Source organism: Ictidomys tridecemlineatus, unplaced genomic scaffold (assembly GCF_052094955.1).
Source record: "Ictidomys tridecemlineatus isolate mIctTri1 unplaced genomic scaffold, mIctTri1.hap1 Scaffold_58, whole genome shotgun sequence".
In the NCBI taxonomy this organism is placed as follows: Eukaryota; Metazoa; Chordata; class Mammalia; order Rodentia; family Sciuridae; genus Ictidomys; species Ictidomys tridecemlineatus.
Genome location: NW_027523917.1, coordinates 621,106 through 641,212, shown reverse-complemented (window position 1 = coordinate 641,212; position 20,107 = coordinate 621,106). Strand labels below are relative to the sequence as shown.

At 47.3% G+C, this 20,107-nt stretch overlaps 1 protein-coding gene across 1 annotated transcript; it reads left to right on the top strand.

Annotated features, from left to right (window-relative positions):
- The first annotated feature begins 346 nt into the window (after positions 1-346).
- LOC101974273 (potassium voltage-gated channel subfamily A member 5) lies at positions 347-2,608 on the top strand. Its single transcript, XM_005342852.2, is given in 3 exon segments — positions 347-1,241; positions 1,244-1,768; positions 1,771-2,608. Coding segments are annotated over 3 exon segments (1,812 nt in total). The 3' UTR covers positions 2,163-2,608.
- The last annotated feature ends 17,499 nt before the right edge of the window (positions 2,609-20,107 follow it).

Below are 20,107 nucleotides of genomic sequence, written 5' to 3'. Positions count from 1 at the left end.
AAGCTGGAGAAGAAGGCGGGGGAGGCACAAAGGGTGGAGGCCTTGCAGCAGCAGTGCAGCCAGAGGGGCGGCTGAAGGTTGCATCTGCTGGAAGGAGGCTTTTTGGCTGCCTGGTAACCGGCTGCCAGAACAGAGAGTAAGGGAGAGAGAGGGAGAGGAGCATAGAGCAGGGCAGCAGCTCTTGACGTCAGGACCAAGGGAGAGGATCGTGCCAGCAACCCCAGCCCGCCCCAAAGCCAGACCAGCGGACTGCGGGAGAGGAGCCCGACAAAAGGTGTAGGCAGAACCTGAGTGGGGGGCACAAGAGCCCTTGGCTAGGGTGCAGCATGCCCCCTGCTCCAGGGCCATGGAGATCACCCTGGTGCCCCTGGAGAACGGAGGTGCCATGACCATCAGAGGAGAAGGTGAGGCAAGACCAGGCTGTGGTCAGACCATGGGAGAAGAGCTTCAGTATCCTCCGACAGCTGGGCTTAGCGATGGGCAAGAGGAGCAGGCTCCAAGGGGGTGCAGCTCACAGAGGGGCACGGACCCAGGAGGGGGACCTTTGCCTCCGCTGCCTCAGGAACTGCCTCAGCCTAGACGGCCAACTCCAGAGGATGAGGAGGGAGAAGGCAACCCCAGCTTGGGCATGGTGGAGGACCAGGTACCAGTACTGGGACCGGGGTCCCTTCACCACCAGCGAGTTCTCATAAACATCTCTGGGCTGCACTTCGAGACGCAGCTGGGCACCTTGGCTCAGTTCCCCAATACCCTCCTGGGGGACCCAGCCAAGCGTCTGCGCTACTTTGACCTTCTGAGAAATGAGTACTTCTTCGACCGCAATCGGCCCAGCTTCGATGGTATCCTCTACCACTACCAGTCTGGAGGGCGCCTGTGGAGGCTGGTCAATGTCTCCCTGAAAGTGTTCGCAGATGAGATCTGCTTTTACCAGCTGGGGGATGAGGCCATGGAGTGCTTCCGGGAGGACGAGGGCTTCATTAAAGAAGAGGAGAAACTCCTGCCCCGTAACTAGTTCCAAGGTCAGGTGTGGCTGATCTTTGAATACCTGGAAAGCTCTGGGTCTGCACGGGCCATCGCCATCATCTCCGTCTTAGTCATTCTCATTTCTATCATCACCTTCTGCTTGGAGACCCTGCCTGAGTTCAGGGATGAACATGAGCGTCTTCGACATCCCCCGGTGCCTTACCAGCCTTCTGCCCCCGCCTCAGGGACAAATGGCAGTGGGGCCATGGCACCTCCCTCTGGCCGACAGTGGCTCCACTCCTGCCTATGACATTGGCAGACCCTTTCTTCATTGTAGAGACCACGTGTGTCATCTGGTTCACTTTTGAGCTGCTTGTGTGCTTCTTTGCCTGTCCCAGCAAGGCAGAGTTCTCCAGGAACACCATGAACATCATTGATATTGTGGCCATCTTTCCCTACTTCATCACCCTGGGCACTGAACTGGCAGAACAACAGCTAGGAGGTGGAGGAGGGGGTGGCCAGAACGGGCAGCAGGCCATGTCCTTGGCCATCCACAGGGTGATCCGCCTGGTCTGGGTGTTCCGCATCTTCAAGCTCTCGAGACCCTCCAAGGGGCTGCAGATTCTGGGGAAGACCTTGCAGGCCTCCATGAGGGAGCTGGGGCTGCTCATCTTCTTCCTTTTCCTTGGAGTCATCCTCTTTTCCAGTGCCATCTACTTTGCAGAAGCAGACAACCAGGGGTCCCACTTCTCCAGCATCCCTGATGCCTTCTGGTGGGCAGTAGTCACTATGACCACCATGGGCTATGGGACATGAGGCCCATCACCGTAGGTGGTAAGATTGTGGGCTCTCTGTGTGCCATTGCTGGGGTCCTCACCATTGCCCTGCCTGTGCCCGTCATTGTCTCCAACTTTAACTACTTCTGTCACCAGGAGACAGACCATGAAGAGCAGGGAGCCCTGAAGGAAGAGCAAGGCAACCAGAGACGGGGGTCTGGACTAGACTCCAGAGGACAAAGGAAGTCCAGCTGGAGCAAGGCTTCCCTCTGCAAGGCTGGGGGGTCCCTGGAGAATTCCGACAGTAACCGAAGGGGCAGCTGCCCCCTGGAGAAGTGTAATCTCAAGGCCAAGAGCAATGTTGACTTGCGGAGATCTCTGTATGCCCTCTGTCTGGACAGCAGCTGGGAAACTGACTTGTAAAGGGAGGCAGCAGATTGGGGAACAGGGGTGGCCTCTGAAGCTGGAGATTTACTTTATACCACAGAGTATTCCAAGTCCACCTTGTTACTGAAGCCTGTTTTTCTCTTCCTCCTACCCTCTAACTCCCCATTTTCCCTCTTTTTTTCCATGACACCAAGGGTCGCCTATTTTTAAAAAGTACCACATTCCATGACACAGGAGCTGTTGAAATGGTGAGCGCTGTGAGTTGAATGTATTTTAGCCAGCTTCCTATACCCAGCAGAGGGATAACCCAAACAAAAATGACTTTAAATAGCTCAGATCCCAAGAGATTCTGTAGCTCTCCCCATCCATGTGTTCCAAATTTGTTTTACATATTATTATATTTGTGTATAGAAGACAATGTTATTTTTATGGCTGGTGAGTGAATTTTTGTACTGTAGTTCAGAGGGAGAATATTTGCATTTATTCCCAAGATATATGTTGAATTTATGTACAAGAGTTTTTTGATGTTTTCCTGGGATACTTGGAGCGAGAGATCCTGGCATGGCTGTTTCTTCAAGTCTCTCTCTTTTCTGGGATGTGATATGGGCGCTTTATATCTAGGGTAAGGAATGTTCTGGAAAAAAACAACAAAAAACAGATCTGACTTTTTCTGTGAGCCTTAAGTGATTCTTATAACTTTCTTTGAAAAGCATTCTAATGGTGTTAGAGGAAGACTTCTGATAATCCATTTTCCTTATTTTTAATCCCAGGAAATAAATTGTGACTTACTTGGGGCAAGTGTTAGGTTTTTTTTTTTTTTTTTTTGAAATTTTAGATAATAGTCTGCCACTTGTTGTTTCTGGTTTTGGAGTCAGGGCAAATGCCTCGACTGGGGGTAGAAGACTTGGAAAGCTAATAATGGTTTCTCTAAGCCTCAGAGGCGATGGTGGGTAGATTCTGTTTGTTTCAGGCTGCCTTTGACACAGACACACTGCAAGGTGCTGTGTGATGTGTGGTATCAGACACCACATCAGTATGGAATGTGCAGGGGGCTAAAAGGAAGAGGATGGTGAGTACACCCCCCCTCCACCCCAGTGGTTCCTTGGGGCCGGATTTCTGAAGTGTCCTTTTCTGCAGGTTTTAGGACTTCCTTGGCACTGCTCTCAATAGATCTGAGAAACAAATCTGATTTCCACAGGCATGAAATCTGTTCACAAAAGCGCAGATGAGTGTGAAAGTCACACAGGGAACAGTGCCTGATGCCCACTGCCCTATGGCACAGCAGAGGAATAAGCAAAGCCTTTATGGTGGACAGTAGCAGCAAGAGGCCAGGGGAAGGATTTGCCTGTTCCCATTAAAGGCTGGTTTTGACAGATTGTAGCCTTGCCCTGAGCAGTTCCTGAAAGCCATCAGCCGAACTTGAAGTGCAGCAGTGGCTAATGATGACATTTCTGTTGTTGCAGAACTTTCTATTGGATGATGCTGATCTGGAAGGAAAGAAAGGCCAACTGATAATGGCAGTTACCTTGTCATGGTGGGGACAGGGATCGAATGCATATTTATTGCCTTCACTGAGGCCGCTGTCCTCAGCACTGGGGCTACCCGGATGCATAAACAGACCCATGGCTGCCCTGGGAGCCGCTATGCTGGAGGGTGGTTTGTCAAGTGGAAAAGCAGGGCCAGGGCCTGGGTACAGAGTGCAGGCCAGTGACACAGGGTGGCCATGACACATTGTTTTCACTTACCTGCATGTTTTTCAGATGAGGAGACTCCTTACTTGTATAATTTACACTTTGTAAAGGAAACAAGGGGCTGGGGTTGTGGCTCAGGGGTAGAGCACTTGCCTAGTGTATGTGAGACAGTGGGTTTGATTCTCAGCACTGTATATAAATAAGTAAATAAGATAAAAAGGTCTATTGACAACTAAAAAATATTTAAAAAAAAAAAGAAAGAAAGAAAGAAAGAAAAAAGAAAAAAGAAATGAAAGCCCCCAGTTGCTGAGAGAGGAAGACTGGATTCCCATCTGATTCTCACCCTAATGTGCACCTCGTGGCCTAACCCTTCTGGGACTTTTCTTTACCTCCCTTGTGCATTGGGCAGGAGCTCTGGGCCACCCGCCTGCCCTCCTGGGGTTGGCTGCATCTGTGATCCTCTCTACCTGCCCAGGAGACCCGTGGAGCCTTGGGAGGTGTTAACATGGCAAGCTTCTATGGGAACCTATTGCGAGAATTGCAAACACAGACACACACACACACACACACACACACACACACACACACACATGGAGAAGGCAGCACAGGAGGCCTCCACAGCCCCAGAGGCTTGAAAATCCTGCAAAGTACCTCTGGGCACCTGGGTTAATGTGATCCAAGCTCCTGAGACAGCAGCTCCAGCAGCGAAGACGGCCCTGCAGGCCCTTCCTAATGACATTTAGCAGCGCCTACCTTCCCCTGGGCACCTTTACCCAGACTAATTTATTTAATCTTGAGGACAACTCTGCCAGGTCAGCACAATATATCACCTCCAATTTACAGATGGGGAAACTGAGATCTCAACTACTACCTAACACCTGATTATTATTTTGGGGGGGGTACCAGGGATTGAACCCAAGGGCACTTAACCACTGAGCTACAGTCTCAGCCACTTTTTGTATTTTATTTAGAGACAGGGTCTCCCTGAGTTATTCAGGCTGCCTCTGGACTCCCCATCCTCCTGTCTCAGCATCCTGAGCTGCTGGGATTACAGGCGTGTGCCACCGCACCAACCTAACACAGGATTATTAAGTGGGGGGGCTGGACTTCAACTCAGAGGGCAGCCTCCAAAGCCCTGGGTCTTAACCACTGTGCCTCAGCACCTGCTGCATACAGCCAACTACGACAGAAAACAGAAGAAATCGAGGCTTTGCTTGTTGAAAGCAGTGTCTGCTTGTGTTTGGGGGGGCACAGACCAAGTGGGGAGGAGCTCTGAGGGAGGTTACTGGAGTCTCCCTGCTTCTCCTTTGCCAAGATATTCTCTGGATACCCAAGGGACCCAAAGCCAGTGCCAGCTACAGGAGCAAGGGCTTGTGGGCCACGGGAGGCCTTCAGCTTTTATTCTGAATAAAGATGGGGAGGACTTGGAGAGCAGGATTGGCAGGGAAGTCCTGGTTCTTCCCAAAGGAGGCTTGGTGGGGAGACTGGGGTCCCCCTCCTGGGCCCCACCTGACTCCCCAGTGCAGAGTCCTGGGAGAATGTCTTCAAGCCCGTCCTCAGCCTGCTCTCTGGACTCCCCTGTACATTTCACTGGGGTCTCCACCTGACTCAGCCACGCCCACCCGAGCTGCAACTCAGCCTTCCTCTTGTAGCTATGGCTGCTGGGTTGCAGTACCCATTTTGCCATTTACCAGCTACAGGAATTGGGTAAATCTGTGCCTTAATCTATTCCTCTTCCTCCTCCTCCTCTTCCCCTCCTTCCCTTTCCCTCCTCTTCCTCCTCTTCCTCCTCCTCCTCTTCATCTTCTTGTACTGGGGATTGAAACCAAGGACACTTTATAGGTGAGCTACATCCCCAGTTCTTATTTTTTGAAACAGGGCCTCACTAGGTTGCTGATGCTGGCCTCAAACCTGCAATCCTTTTGTCTCAGCCTCCAGAATTGCCAGGATTATTGGTGTGCACCACCATACCTGGCTTCAGTCCCTATTTCTGCAAATGGGGATGGAAAGGTTACTAATTAATAGGGTTGTTGAGTGGATTAGCTAAGTTAATATGAGTGACATACTTGGTGTTGTGTCTGACACAGAATAAGAACTTAATAAATACCAGCTGTTTTGATAATTGCTGCTGCTGTTTTCTTTCTTTCTTCCAGCTGGTCCTGGAGACAGGGTCTCGCTAATTTGCTTAGGGCCTCACTGAGTTGCTGAGTCTGCCTGGAACTTGTGATCCTCCTGCCTCAGCCTCCTGAGATGCTGGGATTGCAGGTGTGAGCCACCATGCCTAGCTCTTTAATCCTTCTCTCTTTCTTTTCCTTCTGATTTTGCAGTGCTGGGAATCAAAACCAGGGCCTTGTGCATACTAAGCTCATGCTCTACCACTGAGCTGTACTCCAGCCTTGTTTCTTAAATAAGTCCAGGGAGCCCAATCTTCACTAGTGAAAAAAACTTTTCCACCCTTTCAAGCATACTGGAGATGTTAAATTACAAGCTTGGGAGTTCCACAGAGATCCTGGTCCCTGGCACAAACCTAGATAAGTTTCTGTTGCTTATAAGCCACCTGAGCCACCCCAAAAGACAAAGCCTGAAAGTTGGCACCCACAAGTGGGGGAGGAGCTGCTGTTGCAAATATTCATAGTGTGGAAGAAACTTTGGAACTAGAGGAGTTTTGAGGTGCACGCCAAGAAAAACCTACGTTGCCATGAACAGACTATTAATATTAAGGGTGAAAAAAATATATATTAAGGGTGATTCTTGTAAAATCCCAGAAAGGAAAGAGGGAGCTTGCCCTTCTGACCATCAAAGAGAACACTTTTGAGGCCAGGAACAGAATGCTGAGGGGTTATGAAGAGTAAGCCATTCTGATGAGGAATGTTTTTGGGAACTGGGGGAGAGGCAACCCTTGTTATAAAGTGGCACCAAATTTGACTCAGTTGTATGTCATGGTGCTTCATGAAGATGGAACCTTGTGAGCAGTAAATAACCCCAGTGATTTGGGAGGCTGAGGCAGTAGGATTGCAAGTCGGAGGCTAGTCTCAGCAACTTATTGAGAACCTGTCTTGAAATAAAAAGTAGAAAGGGCTTGGGCTGGGGATATGGCTCAAGCGGTAGCGAGCTCACCTGGCATGCGTGGGGCCCGGGTTCGATCCTCAGCACCACATACAAACAACGATGTTGTGTCCACCGAGAACTAAAAAATAAATATTAAAAAAAATTCCCTCTCTCTTTCTCTCTCTCTCTCTCTCTCTCTCTCTCTCTCTCTCTCTCTCTCTCTCTCTCCTCTCTCACTCTGTCTTTAAAAAAAAAAGGGCTAGGGATATAGCTCAGTGGTAGAGCACCCCTGGGTCCAATCTCTGGTATCTCACACACACACACACACAAAAAAAAAAAAAAAACGAACGAAAGAAAGAAGTATGTTTTTAAGCAGTGTTGTAGGTGTAGATAGTTCTTTCCTAAGTGCTTACAGTAAATGGGAGAAGACAGAAGTGTTAATCAAAAGGTCTGAGCCCTGGAATACAGGGGAAAAATGAAATGCTGCTCAGGAGAGAATAAAGGTGTCACCAGAGGACATTCTGATAAGGTTAGTGTGGGTCTGTTGTCCTAGAGAACTGGAGAATGACTGAAGGCATTGCAGGGGGTCACTGGCCTGCCCCTCCCATCACAAGCCCGGATTGCCAGACCCCAGCAATTTCAAAGGAGGTGTGGGTGCTGTGGGGCCTTGGCTGCCAGCGTCGCCCCAAGGCTCCCCACCTCCATTCTGTCTCCTCAGCCACCCAGTTACAGCCCCAGGGAGTCCCGGTATGGCACACGCTGTGCCCCCAAATCTGGGGCGGGGGGTACGGCTGCGTCCACCTGTTACCGCTGTTGACCCCAATGTTGAAGAATAACACAGAGAAGCATGCCGAGGCGAGGTCAGAGTAGAAATTAGAAGTTTATTAAAGGACAGCAGGAAAGACTTCTCAAGAAGGAGACCCAAGAGGTGGAATCCGTGGACCTGCGGTTGTCTCCCCTTTTTATAGTTCTTTCGGTGATGGAATGTAGGTGCGAAGGCCCGAGGGGTGGGGCACAGGTGGGCCAAAGAAGAAATCTTCATTAACATTTCTTTGGGATGGGCTCTGGGCCTTGGGTACATTAACATTCCAGTTGTTCCACTGTTCCGGGAATTTGTTCTCAACCTGGCCTCCCTTTTGGGTCTTACTGGATATTAGACCCAGTTTACCTGACCACACTGACTGCCTAACTTTAAATCTGGCTTCACACCTAGGTTTCCAAGAATGGCCAAAATCTCTGGGGCTCAGGCAGAGAGTAGCTGCAGGGACAGCAGAGAATCCCCCAAGGGAAACGTCCAGCAGGGCTCTGGGGCAGGGCTGCTTTGGAGCCCCCAAAGCACAAGTCCAGCCCCGGAGAGCCCCAGGCTCCGACTCTAACCACCAGAGTGTGCAGAAGCTGTAGCAGCAAAGCCTTGGAGTCGGGCTGTTCTGGGAGTCTGTCCTGGGAGTCGGGCTGTGGGGGCAGGACTGTGGGGGCAGGACCTCCACCCTAGGGGGTCTGGAAGGCCACAGCCAACCCAGAGAGCCTGGGGGCAGAGACTTGAGTCCAAGACCATTCTCAGGCCTCGGGGGTTGAAGCTGCTCTTGGACCTGTTACCCCTTCTTCCTCCCAGTTTCTCAGGAATGTCTCCGCTGAGCAATCTGCCTCTTGTGAGTCATCCAGTCCTTCCCAAATCTAATTTAGATAATCTTTAGATGAGACTTTGGACTTAGACTTTAAAGTTCAAGGAGTGAGTTCAGACATTGAGGCTGTTGGGACAGAACAAATGTATTTTGCATGAGAGACAAATAGGAATCAGAGGGCTAGGAGCAGCCTCTGGGAGGGGGTGATCTTGCCTGAAGGCCGAATTCTCCAGAGTCCATAGGTAGACACTGGAGGCTGGAGGGAGATTTCCCGTCCACCCTCTGAAATTTTACTGGAGTGAATTGACATTAGGCAGATTAAATAGGAGAAAAGATACACACATTTATTAACATGAATGTGGAAAAAATCAGAGACAGGACTCACACAAAACATGAGACTCTCCAGCAGCCAGCTTAAGTAACTTTCTGAGCTACCTTAATGAATAGTTTTGAATAGGGAGGTTTTTGGGGGATCTGGAGGTGCTGGTGACCAGGGATGGCAGAGGAGAGGGGAGAGATACCTGGTAACAAAGTTTGTTTCATTATAGGTAAAGTCTCTCAGAAGAATAGATGAGACGTCTGTCCAGATAGGCAGGTGTCCTGGTGTGGAGATCTTTAGTCTTTTCTCTCTGGTTAATCTTACCTGATTAATGAAATTTCATAATTGTTGCAGTCCTTCTGGGAAAGGGACCTCAGAGGAAGCCCCTCCCAGCACTTTGGGAAACAGAGAAAACCCAGAGACAAGACAGTGGCGGGTCAGGGGCATGTGAGGGACTTCCCAGGGCGACCTGCTCTCCTGGGTTCCAAGTCAGGGCACTTTGGATCCGGTGTGTCGTGATCTCGGTACGGCATCTACACACAGAACTTTTAAAAGTGTTTCCTCAGGTTTCTTATTACTATAGTGATTTAAGTTACAGCCAACAACTTAGTCCAACTTTTCATGGCCTAGAAGGAGTGGGAATGATATCACTCCCAGGAATCAGACGCCGATACAGCAGCCCTTCAGGTAATCGTATAGGACCGAATTCTTCATAGGCAGGGCAATCATATCAGGTATTAGGAGACCGGACCTTGCAAAGTGGTAGGTCATGAGGATGGAGCCCACCTGGATGGAATTTGTGATCAGTGTCCTTATAAGGACAGGCAGCTGCCTCCCCGCTCTTCCACCCTTGAGAGCACTGTGAGAAGACCCCAGCTAACCAGAAGGCAAGGCCTGGCTACACACTGAATCCGCCAGTGTCTTGATCTTGAACTTCTCAGTCTCCAGAACTGTGAAAAATACACCTCTGTGGTTTATAAGCCATCCAGTTTATGGTAATTGGTTATAGCACCGCCTGGATGAAGACAGCGGGCGGGCGGGTCGGTGGAGGTCTAGGGAACAGAAAAGAGGAGCTAAGCAGGCCAAGAAACCCAAGTACAGGGATGGAGAAGCACCATTCGCTCACTACAAAAGGCTGAGTTCTCCTAGTAGAGAGCATCTTCTTGTCAGAAATAGAAAGAAAAGTGTGCATCCAGTGGGGAAGCGACAGAGAGAATGAGCAGAAAAATACACATGGCTCCTGAACATGTCGAAAGAATGCTCACAGAAAACGAAATGCAAACTAAACTACGGAGACGCTGCCTCCCTCAGCGAGGCTGGTGAAATCAGGCACCACGCACTTTGCTGCTGGGGACATGCATGGTAGGGCCAGTGTGGCACCATCTGGCAGTGTCAATCACCACTACGGAGATGCACCTGTTGATTCAGAAAGTCCATTTCTGGTCATTTATCCTGCAGGATATGCCACAAAGCATAGAACAGCTATGCTTTGTAACATTGTTAAGGTAAAAAGAGGTGGGGTAGAGGCTTGGGGTGGGTTAGAGGCTGGGGGTGGGTTAGAGGCTGGGGGTGGGTTAGAGGCTGGGGGTATAGCTCTGATGTAGAGCACTAGGCCACCAGTTCTATCCCCAGCACCAGAACAGAGTTAGGAACAACCCAAATGTCTATCCCAAGACTAGTTAAACGAATTACGGTTTATCCATAAAATTGAATGCTACATGGCTATAAGAGGAATCAGGAAAGTGTAAATGCACTGGCACATTATAGGAAGGGCAAAGCAAGATGATGCTTCTTGTGTACCAGGGTGAGAGAGGATAATCTATATTTATATTTACTTTTTTAAAAAATATTCATTTTTTAGTTGTAGTTGGACACAATACCTTTATTTTATTTATTTATTTTTATGTGGTGCTGAGGATGGAACCCAGGGCCTCACACGTTCTAGGTGAGAGCTCTACTGCTGAGCCCCAGCCCCAGCTCTTATATTTACTTTTATATGCATGAAAACTCTGGAAAAATCGACAAGAAATGAACAATAGTGGGGTGGGGCTGTGGCTCAGTGGTAGAGTGCTCACTTAGCACATGTGAGGCATTGGGTTCGAAACTTAGCACCACATTAAAAAAATGAAATAAAGATATTGTGTCCACCAACAACTAAAAAGAAATTAAAAAAAGAGAAATGAACAATAGTGGTTAGCTGTGTTTGTGTGTGTGTGTGTGTGTGTGTGTGTGTGTGTGTGTGTGTCATGAGAGACTTGTAGAGATGGGAATCAGTTCAATAAAAAATAAGTGTGGGATGGGGCAGGAGTTGAAGCTCAGCAATAGAGCACTTGCCTTATATGTGTGAGGCACTGGGTTCGGTTCATAGCACCACACATAAATAAGCAAATAAAATAAAGATCCATCAACAACTAAAAAATAAGTGTGGAAATTGATTTATTTAAACTGGATTTAACACACACAATCTCTCTCTCTTTCTCTCTCTATCTATACACACACACACACACACACACACACACACACATATATATATATAAATGTTATTGAGAAACATTACCCATAGTATACAATGAATCCACTTAAAATATACAATTAAAAAATAAATAAACATAGGATTCAATGCTTTTTAGTGAATTCACAGAGTTGTGCAACCACCATCAAGTTTAGAACAATCAAGTTTAGAACATTTGCATCACCCCCCCCAAGAAACCCCACACCCGTTAGCAGCCCCCCCACCTCCCTGCATCCCCCATCCCTAGACGACTACTATCTATAGATTTGCAGATTCTGTACATTGCCTTAAATGGACTCACACAATCTGTGTCTTCTTTCACCCAGCATAAAGCTTCCAAGATCATTCCCATAGTAGCATGTGTCAGTTCTTTCTTTCTTTCTTCTTTCTTTCTTTCTTTCTTTCTTTCTTTCTTTCTTTCTTTCTTTCTTTCTTTCTTTTCTTTCTTTCTTTTTCTTCTTCTTTTTTTCTTTCTTTTTCTTTTTGGCTGAATATTATTCCTTTACACTGAAATAACACATTTATCTGTTCATCAGTCAATGGATATTTGGTTTTATGTTTTTGTTTTGTTTTTTGGTACTAGGGATTGAACTCAGGGGCACCCCGACCACTGAGCCACACCCCCAGCCCTATTTTGTATTTTATTTAGAGACAGGGTCTCACTGAGTTGCTTAGCACCTTGCTTTTTGCTGAGGCTAGCTTTGAACTTTCAATCCTCCTGCCTCAGCCTCCTGAGTCGCTGGGATCACAGGCCTCGGCCACGGTGCCTGAAGTCAATAGATATTTGACTTCCTTCCACTTTTTGGCTGTGATATCCAATGCTACTCTCAACTCTCGTGTATGGTTTTTCTGTGGACGTGAGTTTCCATTTCTCTTGGGTCTACACCTAGGAGCAGAATGGCAGTCAGGGTAGCTGATTTTAACTGTTTGACAAGCACTAGTTTATTTTCCAAAGTAGCTCCATGATGTTGTTACATTTCCCCCCAGCAGGGCAGGAAGGTTCTAATTTTTTGATACTTTTTACTTTAGTTTCTGGTGTCCTGCTGGGGTTGCGGCAGCCCTGGCATGGTAAGCATGAGCTCTACCCCTGAACTGCCTCCCAACCCGGGCCCTGCTTTCCTTTGTGCACAGCATCGCTGTGTGAACAAGGTGGGGAAGAGGTGCAGGCAGGCGAGCCAGGCAAAGCTAGGGCTGGGCCTTCTTTCATTTTTTCCTCTAATATTGATGGTTCCATTGTTGGTGTGTGCCAGGCCAGCCAATGTCACCCCGCTGTGCATCTCATGTCTCGTTTTGAGCCCCCTCTTTTCTCATAACATTATAAATATCAATTACTGACACACAGGAAGTTCTAATTCATTCATTGTAACTGCTGCGTGGTGTGCCACCAAGTGACCAACCCATATTTCATTCACCATTCCCCAGGGATGGGATTTCAGCTGCCTGCAGTTTTTACTGTGGAGCTCAACCCTGTGCGGGGGGGAAGGGGGGGGTGGGGTGAGGAGGGGGGGTGGGGTGAGGGGGGGCAGCCCTCTATGGCTCTTTTTTTTTTTTTAAAGAGAGAGTGAGAGAGAGGGCTGGGGATGTGGCTCAAGCGGTAGCACACTCACCTGGCATGCGTGTGGCCCGGGTTCGATCCTCAGCACCACATACCAACAAAGATGTTGTGTCTGCCGAGAACTAAAAAATAAATATTAAAAAAAATTCTCTCTCTCTCTCTAAAAAAAAAAAGAGAGTGAGAGAGAATTTTTAATATTTATTTTTTAGTTCTCGGCGGACACAACATCTTTGTTGGTATGTAGTGCTGAGGATTGAACCCGGGCCAGGCCGCACGCATGCCAGGTGAGCGCGCTACCACTTGAGCCACACCCCCAGCCCCCCTCTATGGCTCTTCTCTGCTCACTTGGCCAGAGTTTCTTTGGAGCACATTTCTAGAAGCAGAGTTTCTGTCAATCTCTAGATGTGAGCTGGTATCTCATTATGTTTTTAAGCACATTTCTCTGAATACTTCTGAGTGGTAGCAACTTTTTATACGATGATGAGCCCTTTGGGTTTCCTAGTCTCAACAAAATTCCTTTTGAAATCCTTTATTATTTGTGATTGGACTGATGCTTTCTCTTCATCTCTCTCTCTCTCTCTCTCTCTCTCTCTCTCTCTCTCTCTCTTTGGAAGGGGTAGGTACTGGAGATTGAATCTATGAGTGCTTTACCACCGAACTACATCCCAGCTCTTTTTATATTTTTTATTTTGAGACAGAGTCTTCCTAAATTACCCAGGCTGGCCTTGAACTTGCGATTCTCCTGCCTCAGCCTCCTGAGTAGCTGTTACAGACTTGTGCCACCTCACCTGGCTGGAATATTGAACTCTGATGTAGACAAGTGTACTATTCTTCCCCTCATAGTTTATGTTCTTTGTGCCTGGTTTAAGAAATTCCTTTCTTGGAGTGGGGTACAGCTCAGGGGTATAGCACTTGCTTAGCTCCAGCACCACGAACAAACAAAAACAAACAAATTTCTTTCTGTCTCAGTTAATTTAAAGATATTCTGGATTTGCCTTCCTTAAATCATCTCAGAGCTTTTGAAGACAAAATTTTTAAAAGTATAATGTGGTGGGCTTGGTGGTGTGTGTGCCTATAATCCCAGCTACTTGGGAGGCCCAGGCAGGAGGTAAGTTCAAGACCCTCCTGGGCAATTTAGCATAACCCTAGCTAGACAATAAAATTGCATTAATGATGCCAGAGGAATCTGTAAGATGCTCTTATATTCCATAAAAGGGCGCATGGTTTAAAAACTTGAGAAGCAACAGCAATCGCCTCTTCCCATCCTCGGGCCTGGGGGGTACCAGAATATGCCACTTGAAATGTGCTTCTTTGCTGAGGGCCATTACCAAGTAGGAATGACGCATCGAAATTTCCTTGCCAAGCGTACCCCATGCTGCTTAGAGGACATTCGATGGAACATTGCATGCATGCTTTAATGAGGTGACCTTGCTCAAGGACCAAGGCAGATCCGGGTTTAGAGCTGATCAGGTTTGAGGAAGTAACCGGCTCCTTGAGTTTAAGGCGTTGCCAGTTTAAGATAATGGGTTTTAGGGAAGTTGGAAGTTGAAGATTATTGCTGGGATTAGGGTGTTCCTGTTGCTTGTTCCCATGGAGTTCTCGTGAGATTAAAATGGGATTTGGAGAGAGCCTCGTGGAGTAGGTGAATTGGGCGGGAGACGGTAGAACGCGTTTGCCCCTGGACCTGCATGGAGGCTGTGTGAGAGCTGGAATAAAGAATTGCTGTTTGAACCTACAAAGCTGTGAGTGCCTCGTGATTCTGGTGCCAAGCATTGGCTTTGGCACTTCTTTGGCATATGGATATTCTGAGTTAAAGGTCACTGAGAACCATCAGAAAAGCTTAAAAATAGGAACCACATTTTCCTTTTGTAGAGGAAATTTACATGGATAGAGGAAATTTAGTCACTTTCCTGTAAATTGCCTCCCCTCACCCCCCCAGTAGCCCCCAAGCCCTTTGTTCTATGTTTAGCACATGTTGTCACTGAAGCCCAAGTTCCACTCACCCCTGAGGTCAACAGCACTGGGAGCTCCTGCGTACACGTTAATGAGCTTGTGTTCCTGCTTCTTGTTAGTTCATCTTGACTGGTCTAGTTTAAAGCGTCCAGTGAGGAGCCTCAGATGGGTAGAGGAAAAGCTTTCTTCTCTACAGACCTCGAGCTAAGGCCAGAATTGTATTCGCTGTCATGTGGGTTTGATGGATGGTGGCTGGGCTCTGGGATGTTAAGACCCTGGACTCGATTCTCTTTCCCTGCCTTTGATCAACAGCCTTCATTCCCGCTTGTGACCCTGGGGCTTAGTTGGGCTATAACTCCCCACTCTGGCCCCATTTCAATGCTCTGGCTGGCTCAGAGCCCTCCCCCGGGACTCGTGGGACACTTGTGGGGAAAGGGAAAGAGAAGCTGAAACAGCTGTTGCTCCTTCCTGAGACCGTGACAATATCTGATTCCTTCAGACACCTGCCACAGCATACTGTCCTTGGCCAATCGGCTTCCACTGTGGCCACAGGGATGGCCTTTCCTCGAAGCTGGGTGCTATCTGGAGCTCGGTCCATCTCCCGAGAGTCACTCGGTGGTGAATGAACTGGGCTTGGCTTTGGGTTGTCAGCTCTCAGGGACTGGGTTGGAGAAGGGGCCATGGGTGGCTTCAAAATGGGAACTTCCCATGGAAACTTGCCTGCAGCTTCCTCCTCTAGGGCCATTTCAGGATCTTCCTGGGCCCCTCGCATTACTTTGAAGTCCCTACCACATCCTATTAAGCCTAAGAAAATTGCCTCTTCACGTTGTCAATAGGTGCAATTAGATACAATCATCTGAATCCAGAGGCAGTTGATTGATACTACATTTTGTAGACATTTTAATTAAACATTGGTTAGTTTCAATTTTACAGTGTTTTGGTTTTTTTTTTTTTTTTTTTTTGAGTCAGTCTTGGTCTCCAGGTCTCCCATATCTTTATGTGTCCTTGAAATGTTCACACAGTCAGGCTCTGACTTATGGAGTCTGATGGTGAAACGGTCCAGCCACCAACGTTCATCAGACCAGACTGACCAAGATCCTGATAGCCACAGAAACGCCAAGGATTCCCCAAGCACCTTCCTGGGTTTAAAATCATGGGCTGCTTCCAAAACCCTTTATACAGAGTAAGTGGATATTGCAGAGATTCTTTCTCCCCTTGGCAGAATCAAGGAATCTTGCTGGACCCCTTCATCTGTGTAAGATCTTGGAATGGGGTCTGAACCCCCTTCTATGTACAGATAAAACCACAGGATATTTGCAGACTTTCAGATTTTGAGTACAGCCATGGCCTGTTGGTTAGCCTCCTCCTCTGGTGAGGGGCATATTTAGAGAATGGCCTCCTATCTCTCGCATCCTGAACGCACACAGAGTCCACCAGGTTCATACCATGGGATCCCAGATCTAAAAGAGTCGAGCAAATGAACACCTTCCTCTTGGCAGAGTTGTTCATTGTGAGTAGTTCTCTCCTGTCTTAGGATCGCAGTGTGGAATCTGCTTTGACAAAAGGTCTCCACAGCCGGTCTCTGTCTGTAGAACTATGAAATACAATAAAGCCTCCTCATTATGAAATCACAAAACATTCCTGAGTACTTCCTGAGGATAGAATTTGGGGGTCGTAAAACAACTTCTTCTTCTTGTATATAGAATTTTGAAGAACAGTTAATCATGGGATGTTTGCAGAGCCCCTTCTTGTGCCTTGAGTTTTGTTCTGTTTGCAGACTGCCTGCCTGGGTAGGAAATCATGGAACATCCACAGAACCGCTTTCCTTATCATGATGGAACATCTTCAGAGCTTCCTCATCTGTGTGGACTTGGAATGTTAGCAGAAACCCCTTCTGTGTGGAATTATGGGAGGCTGATTGAGCTCTCTCCCACATATGTGCTCTGGGAACCCTGACTGAGCCCCCAACCTTGTAGGAACTCCTGAAATGCTGACTGAGCCCCCAACCATGGAGAGACTCCCGAAATGCTGACTGGTCTCCTGGTGGTGTAGAATCACAGGCTGTTACTTAAGGACATTCTTCAGTATAAAATCTTGAAGTCCTCAGGAGGGCTGGAGGAAGAGAGCAGACATGGGCCATGGGTGTGCTCTATTACATGTTGGAGAGAAGCAGAGGATACAAAGTGCGTGGCCAGATCATGGAGGGTCTTAAAGACCAAATGAAGGTTAGGAATAGTTCTACAGACTATAAAGAGCCACCAATGTTTTGAGGTAGAAGAATGATGTGATGCAAATTATATTTGAAGAAGCTTGGGGCTGGCTAGCTCCGTTGGTAGAGTGCTAGCCTTGCATGCACAAGGCCTTGGGTTCGATCCCCAGCACCAAAAACAAAACAAACAAATTATATTTGAAGAAGCTTAATCTGGTAAGAGAAATAGATCAAATAAACTGAAGGGTGGTAGTTTATAAAAATAATTTTAAAGACAAAACAGAAAATCGATATTTACTAAGTACAATAACCTATTGTAAATACTTTCATGAAATAAAGGCTCATCCTCTAAAGCGAGGCTCAGCAAACAATCACCTCTGGGCAAATCTGGCCCACCACTTGTCTTTGTAAATAAAATTTTATCAGAACAGCCAATATTAAAAAAATTCTCTCTCTTTAAAAAAAAAAAAGAAAACTAAGCAAAAAATTGTAAATGACTTAAATAGACCTCATCAGAAAAATGATTTTTAAAAAAGTGTGACCTAGTTATATGATAAAATATTATATAGCAGTAGAAATAAATAAACTCAATTTTCATGTATCATTATGGATACATGTTACAGAAATGATGTCAAGAGAAAGCAAGTTGCAGAAGAGTAAATTTATATTCAGTTAGGATAGGCCAGGTTATGCTGCAGTAACAAACAGCCCTGATATCTAAAGCTTAAAACAATGTTTTCTTTCTTGTTCACGCTATGAGTTCATCACTAGTTCAAGGCAGTTGGAGGATTCCTTTTCATTCTAGAACTCAGCTGCTCTGTAGAACATGATGGTTATTTGGTAGAGAGAAAAGAATGGCATAGGACTCACTGACTTTTATAGCTGCTGACAGGAAGTGATAAGTGTCCCTTCTGCTCTGAGTCTCATTTCTCCTGAGAGTGACTGATTAGCCATAGCTCAGCTTTAGGCTACCAGGGTGAATCTCAGGGTCAACCACTGCTCAGCCTTTAGGAGTTCTTGGCACTGGGAGCCTTTGATGGCTGCAGTTATATGCATGCTTGTGCTCTTTATCTGCTGCTGCTCCTGGAGTTTGAACTGATAGTCTCTGCTCTGTGATGTTATCTTACTCCTGCATGTTTATGGATTATGCAATGGCTTCCTCAGGGCGTGGGCCTGGGACCTGCTGTAGGAGAGTCGGAAGGGGTGAGCAGGGCAAGGTGATACTTATGATTTTTACCTTTAGGCTGGATCCTTCTTTTTGTGTTTGGCTTGGGCTAACCTGCAGCTGGGCGGTTAGAAGCACAGGAGGCTCAACTATGCTCTCCTGAGATCTACTCAGGGGCCTCCCTTTCTTTAGGCCATTCCCCTGCTCCAGAACCTCCAAGGGCTCTGTACAGCTCACAGGAAACAGTGTAAGAACAGCAAGGCTCCCGTGGATTGAGCACTGTTACATGCCAGGAACTGGAGGGACTCTTTCCCGAATCCTCTTGGCAACTCTAAGGCAAGGAACTATAGGATCTCCATTTTATAGTTGTGCAAATGAAGGTCCAGGAGATGAAGCTGGTGTGAATGAAAGAGGAAGGCCAGGAGGAGGTAGGACCGGTTGATCACCAGATATGGCTGGCTCCAGGGGCCTGCTGAGCTCCAGGGTCAAGGTCTTCCAGTCTCAGTCCTCACCTTTTCCTGTTTCTTGCAGGAACCAGCTGCTGCAGCCAGCCAGGTGCCTCCGTCACTGCCCCTTGAGCAAATCTGTCTCATGTCCCTTCAAAGTCAGTCTAGAATTTCTCAGGTTGCCTTCCCTAAAGCCAGCTACAATGAGTCCTGCCTTCACCTCCTTGTCCCAGCTTGCTCACCTCCCTGTCATCCCACAGCAGGACTACAGGAACCTTCACTTAGTCATCTCTGCCCCTGTCAGGCCCAGCATGCGCTCAAAACACATCTGGTGTCTTTCCAGCATTTGTTCAACAATTATTGAGCACCTACTGGCTCTGGACACTGTGTAACATGCAAGAATATGGCAGAAAATGAAACAAAATCCCTGCCCTTGGGGAATGTAGTTTCTGATCTGGGAGACAGAAAAACGAACAAGTGAATACATGCATGGACCATACGATGCCAGGGGATGAAAAATGCCACAGACGGGCCAGGGATGGACAGAGAGGCTGGGGACAGGGAAGCTCCCTTGGAGGAAAGTCTTGGGAGAGGTAACACTCGAGCAGGAAGCAGAATTCAAGTCTGTTTGACGGAGGGATTGAGCAGTCCAGGGAAGGAATGAATGAAAAACGAATACCCAGGTGAGCTGGAAACTTAACTTGGAGATGAAAAAGGAGCATGATGGGGGGAATTGAGACAGGGACCCCGATATCTTTTTTCTCCCTTCTTCCATTAAAAAAAAAGTAACCTGTAATTCTAGCTACTCAGGAGATAGAGGCAGGAGGATTGCAAGTTTGAGGCCAGTCAGACCCTGGCTCAAAATAAAATAAAATAAGATAAAAAGAGCTAGGGATACAGTTCAGCTCCTGGATCAGTCCCCAGTACTGCCAAACAGGAAGAAAAAGAGGGAGAGATGTAACAGAGGTTGGTCATCAGTATTTAGTCTGGATGTAGCAAGGCCTCCTTGTCAAGGCCTCCAGAATAGACCAGAAATTATAAGGATATGATACGATTGCTAATTTACTTGTTCTTCCTGCCCCCCTTCCCCCACTGGAAATTGAACCCAGAGGCAGGCACTGTACCACCAAGCTTTATCCTTTTTATTTATTTATTTTTAAGTTTTGAGACAGGGTCTTGCTAAATTACCTAGGTTGGCCTCAAATTTGTGATCCTCCTGTCTCAGCCTCCAGACTTGCTGGGATTATAGGCATGTGCCATCGCAGCCAGCAAGGATAACAATTGTTGAATTCAGGTGGAGAGTGTCCAAATGTGTTGTATTGTTCTTTTTTTCTTTTTTTTAAAGAGAGAGACACACACACACACACAGAGAATTTTAATATTTATTTTTTAGTTTTCGGCGGACACATCTTTGTTTGTATGTGGTGCTGAGGATCGAACCCGGGCCGAACGCATGCCAGG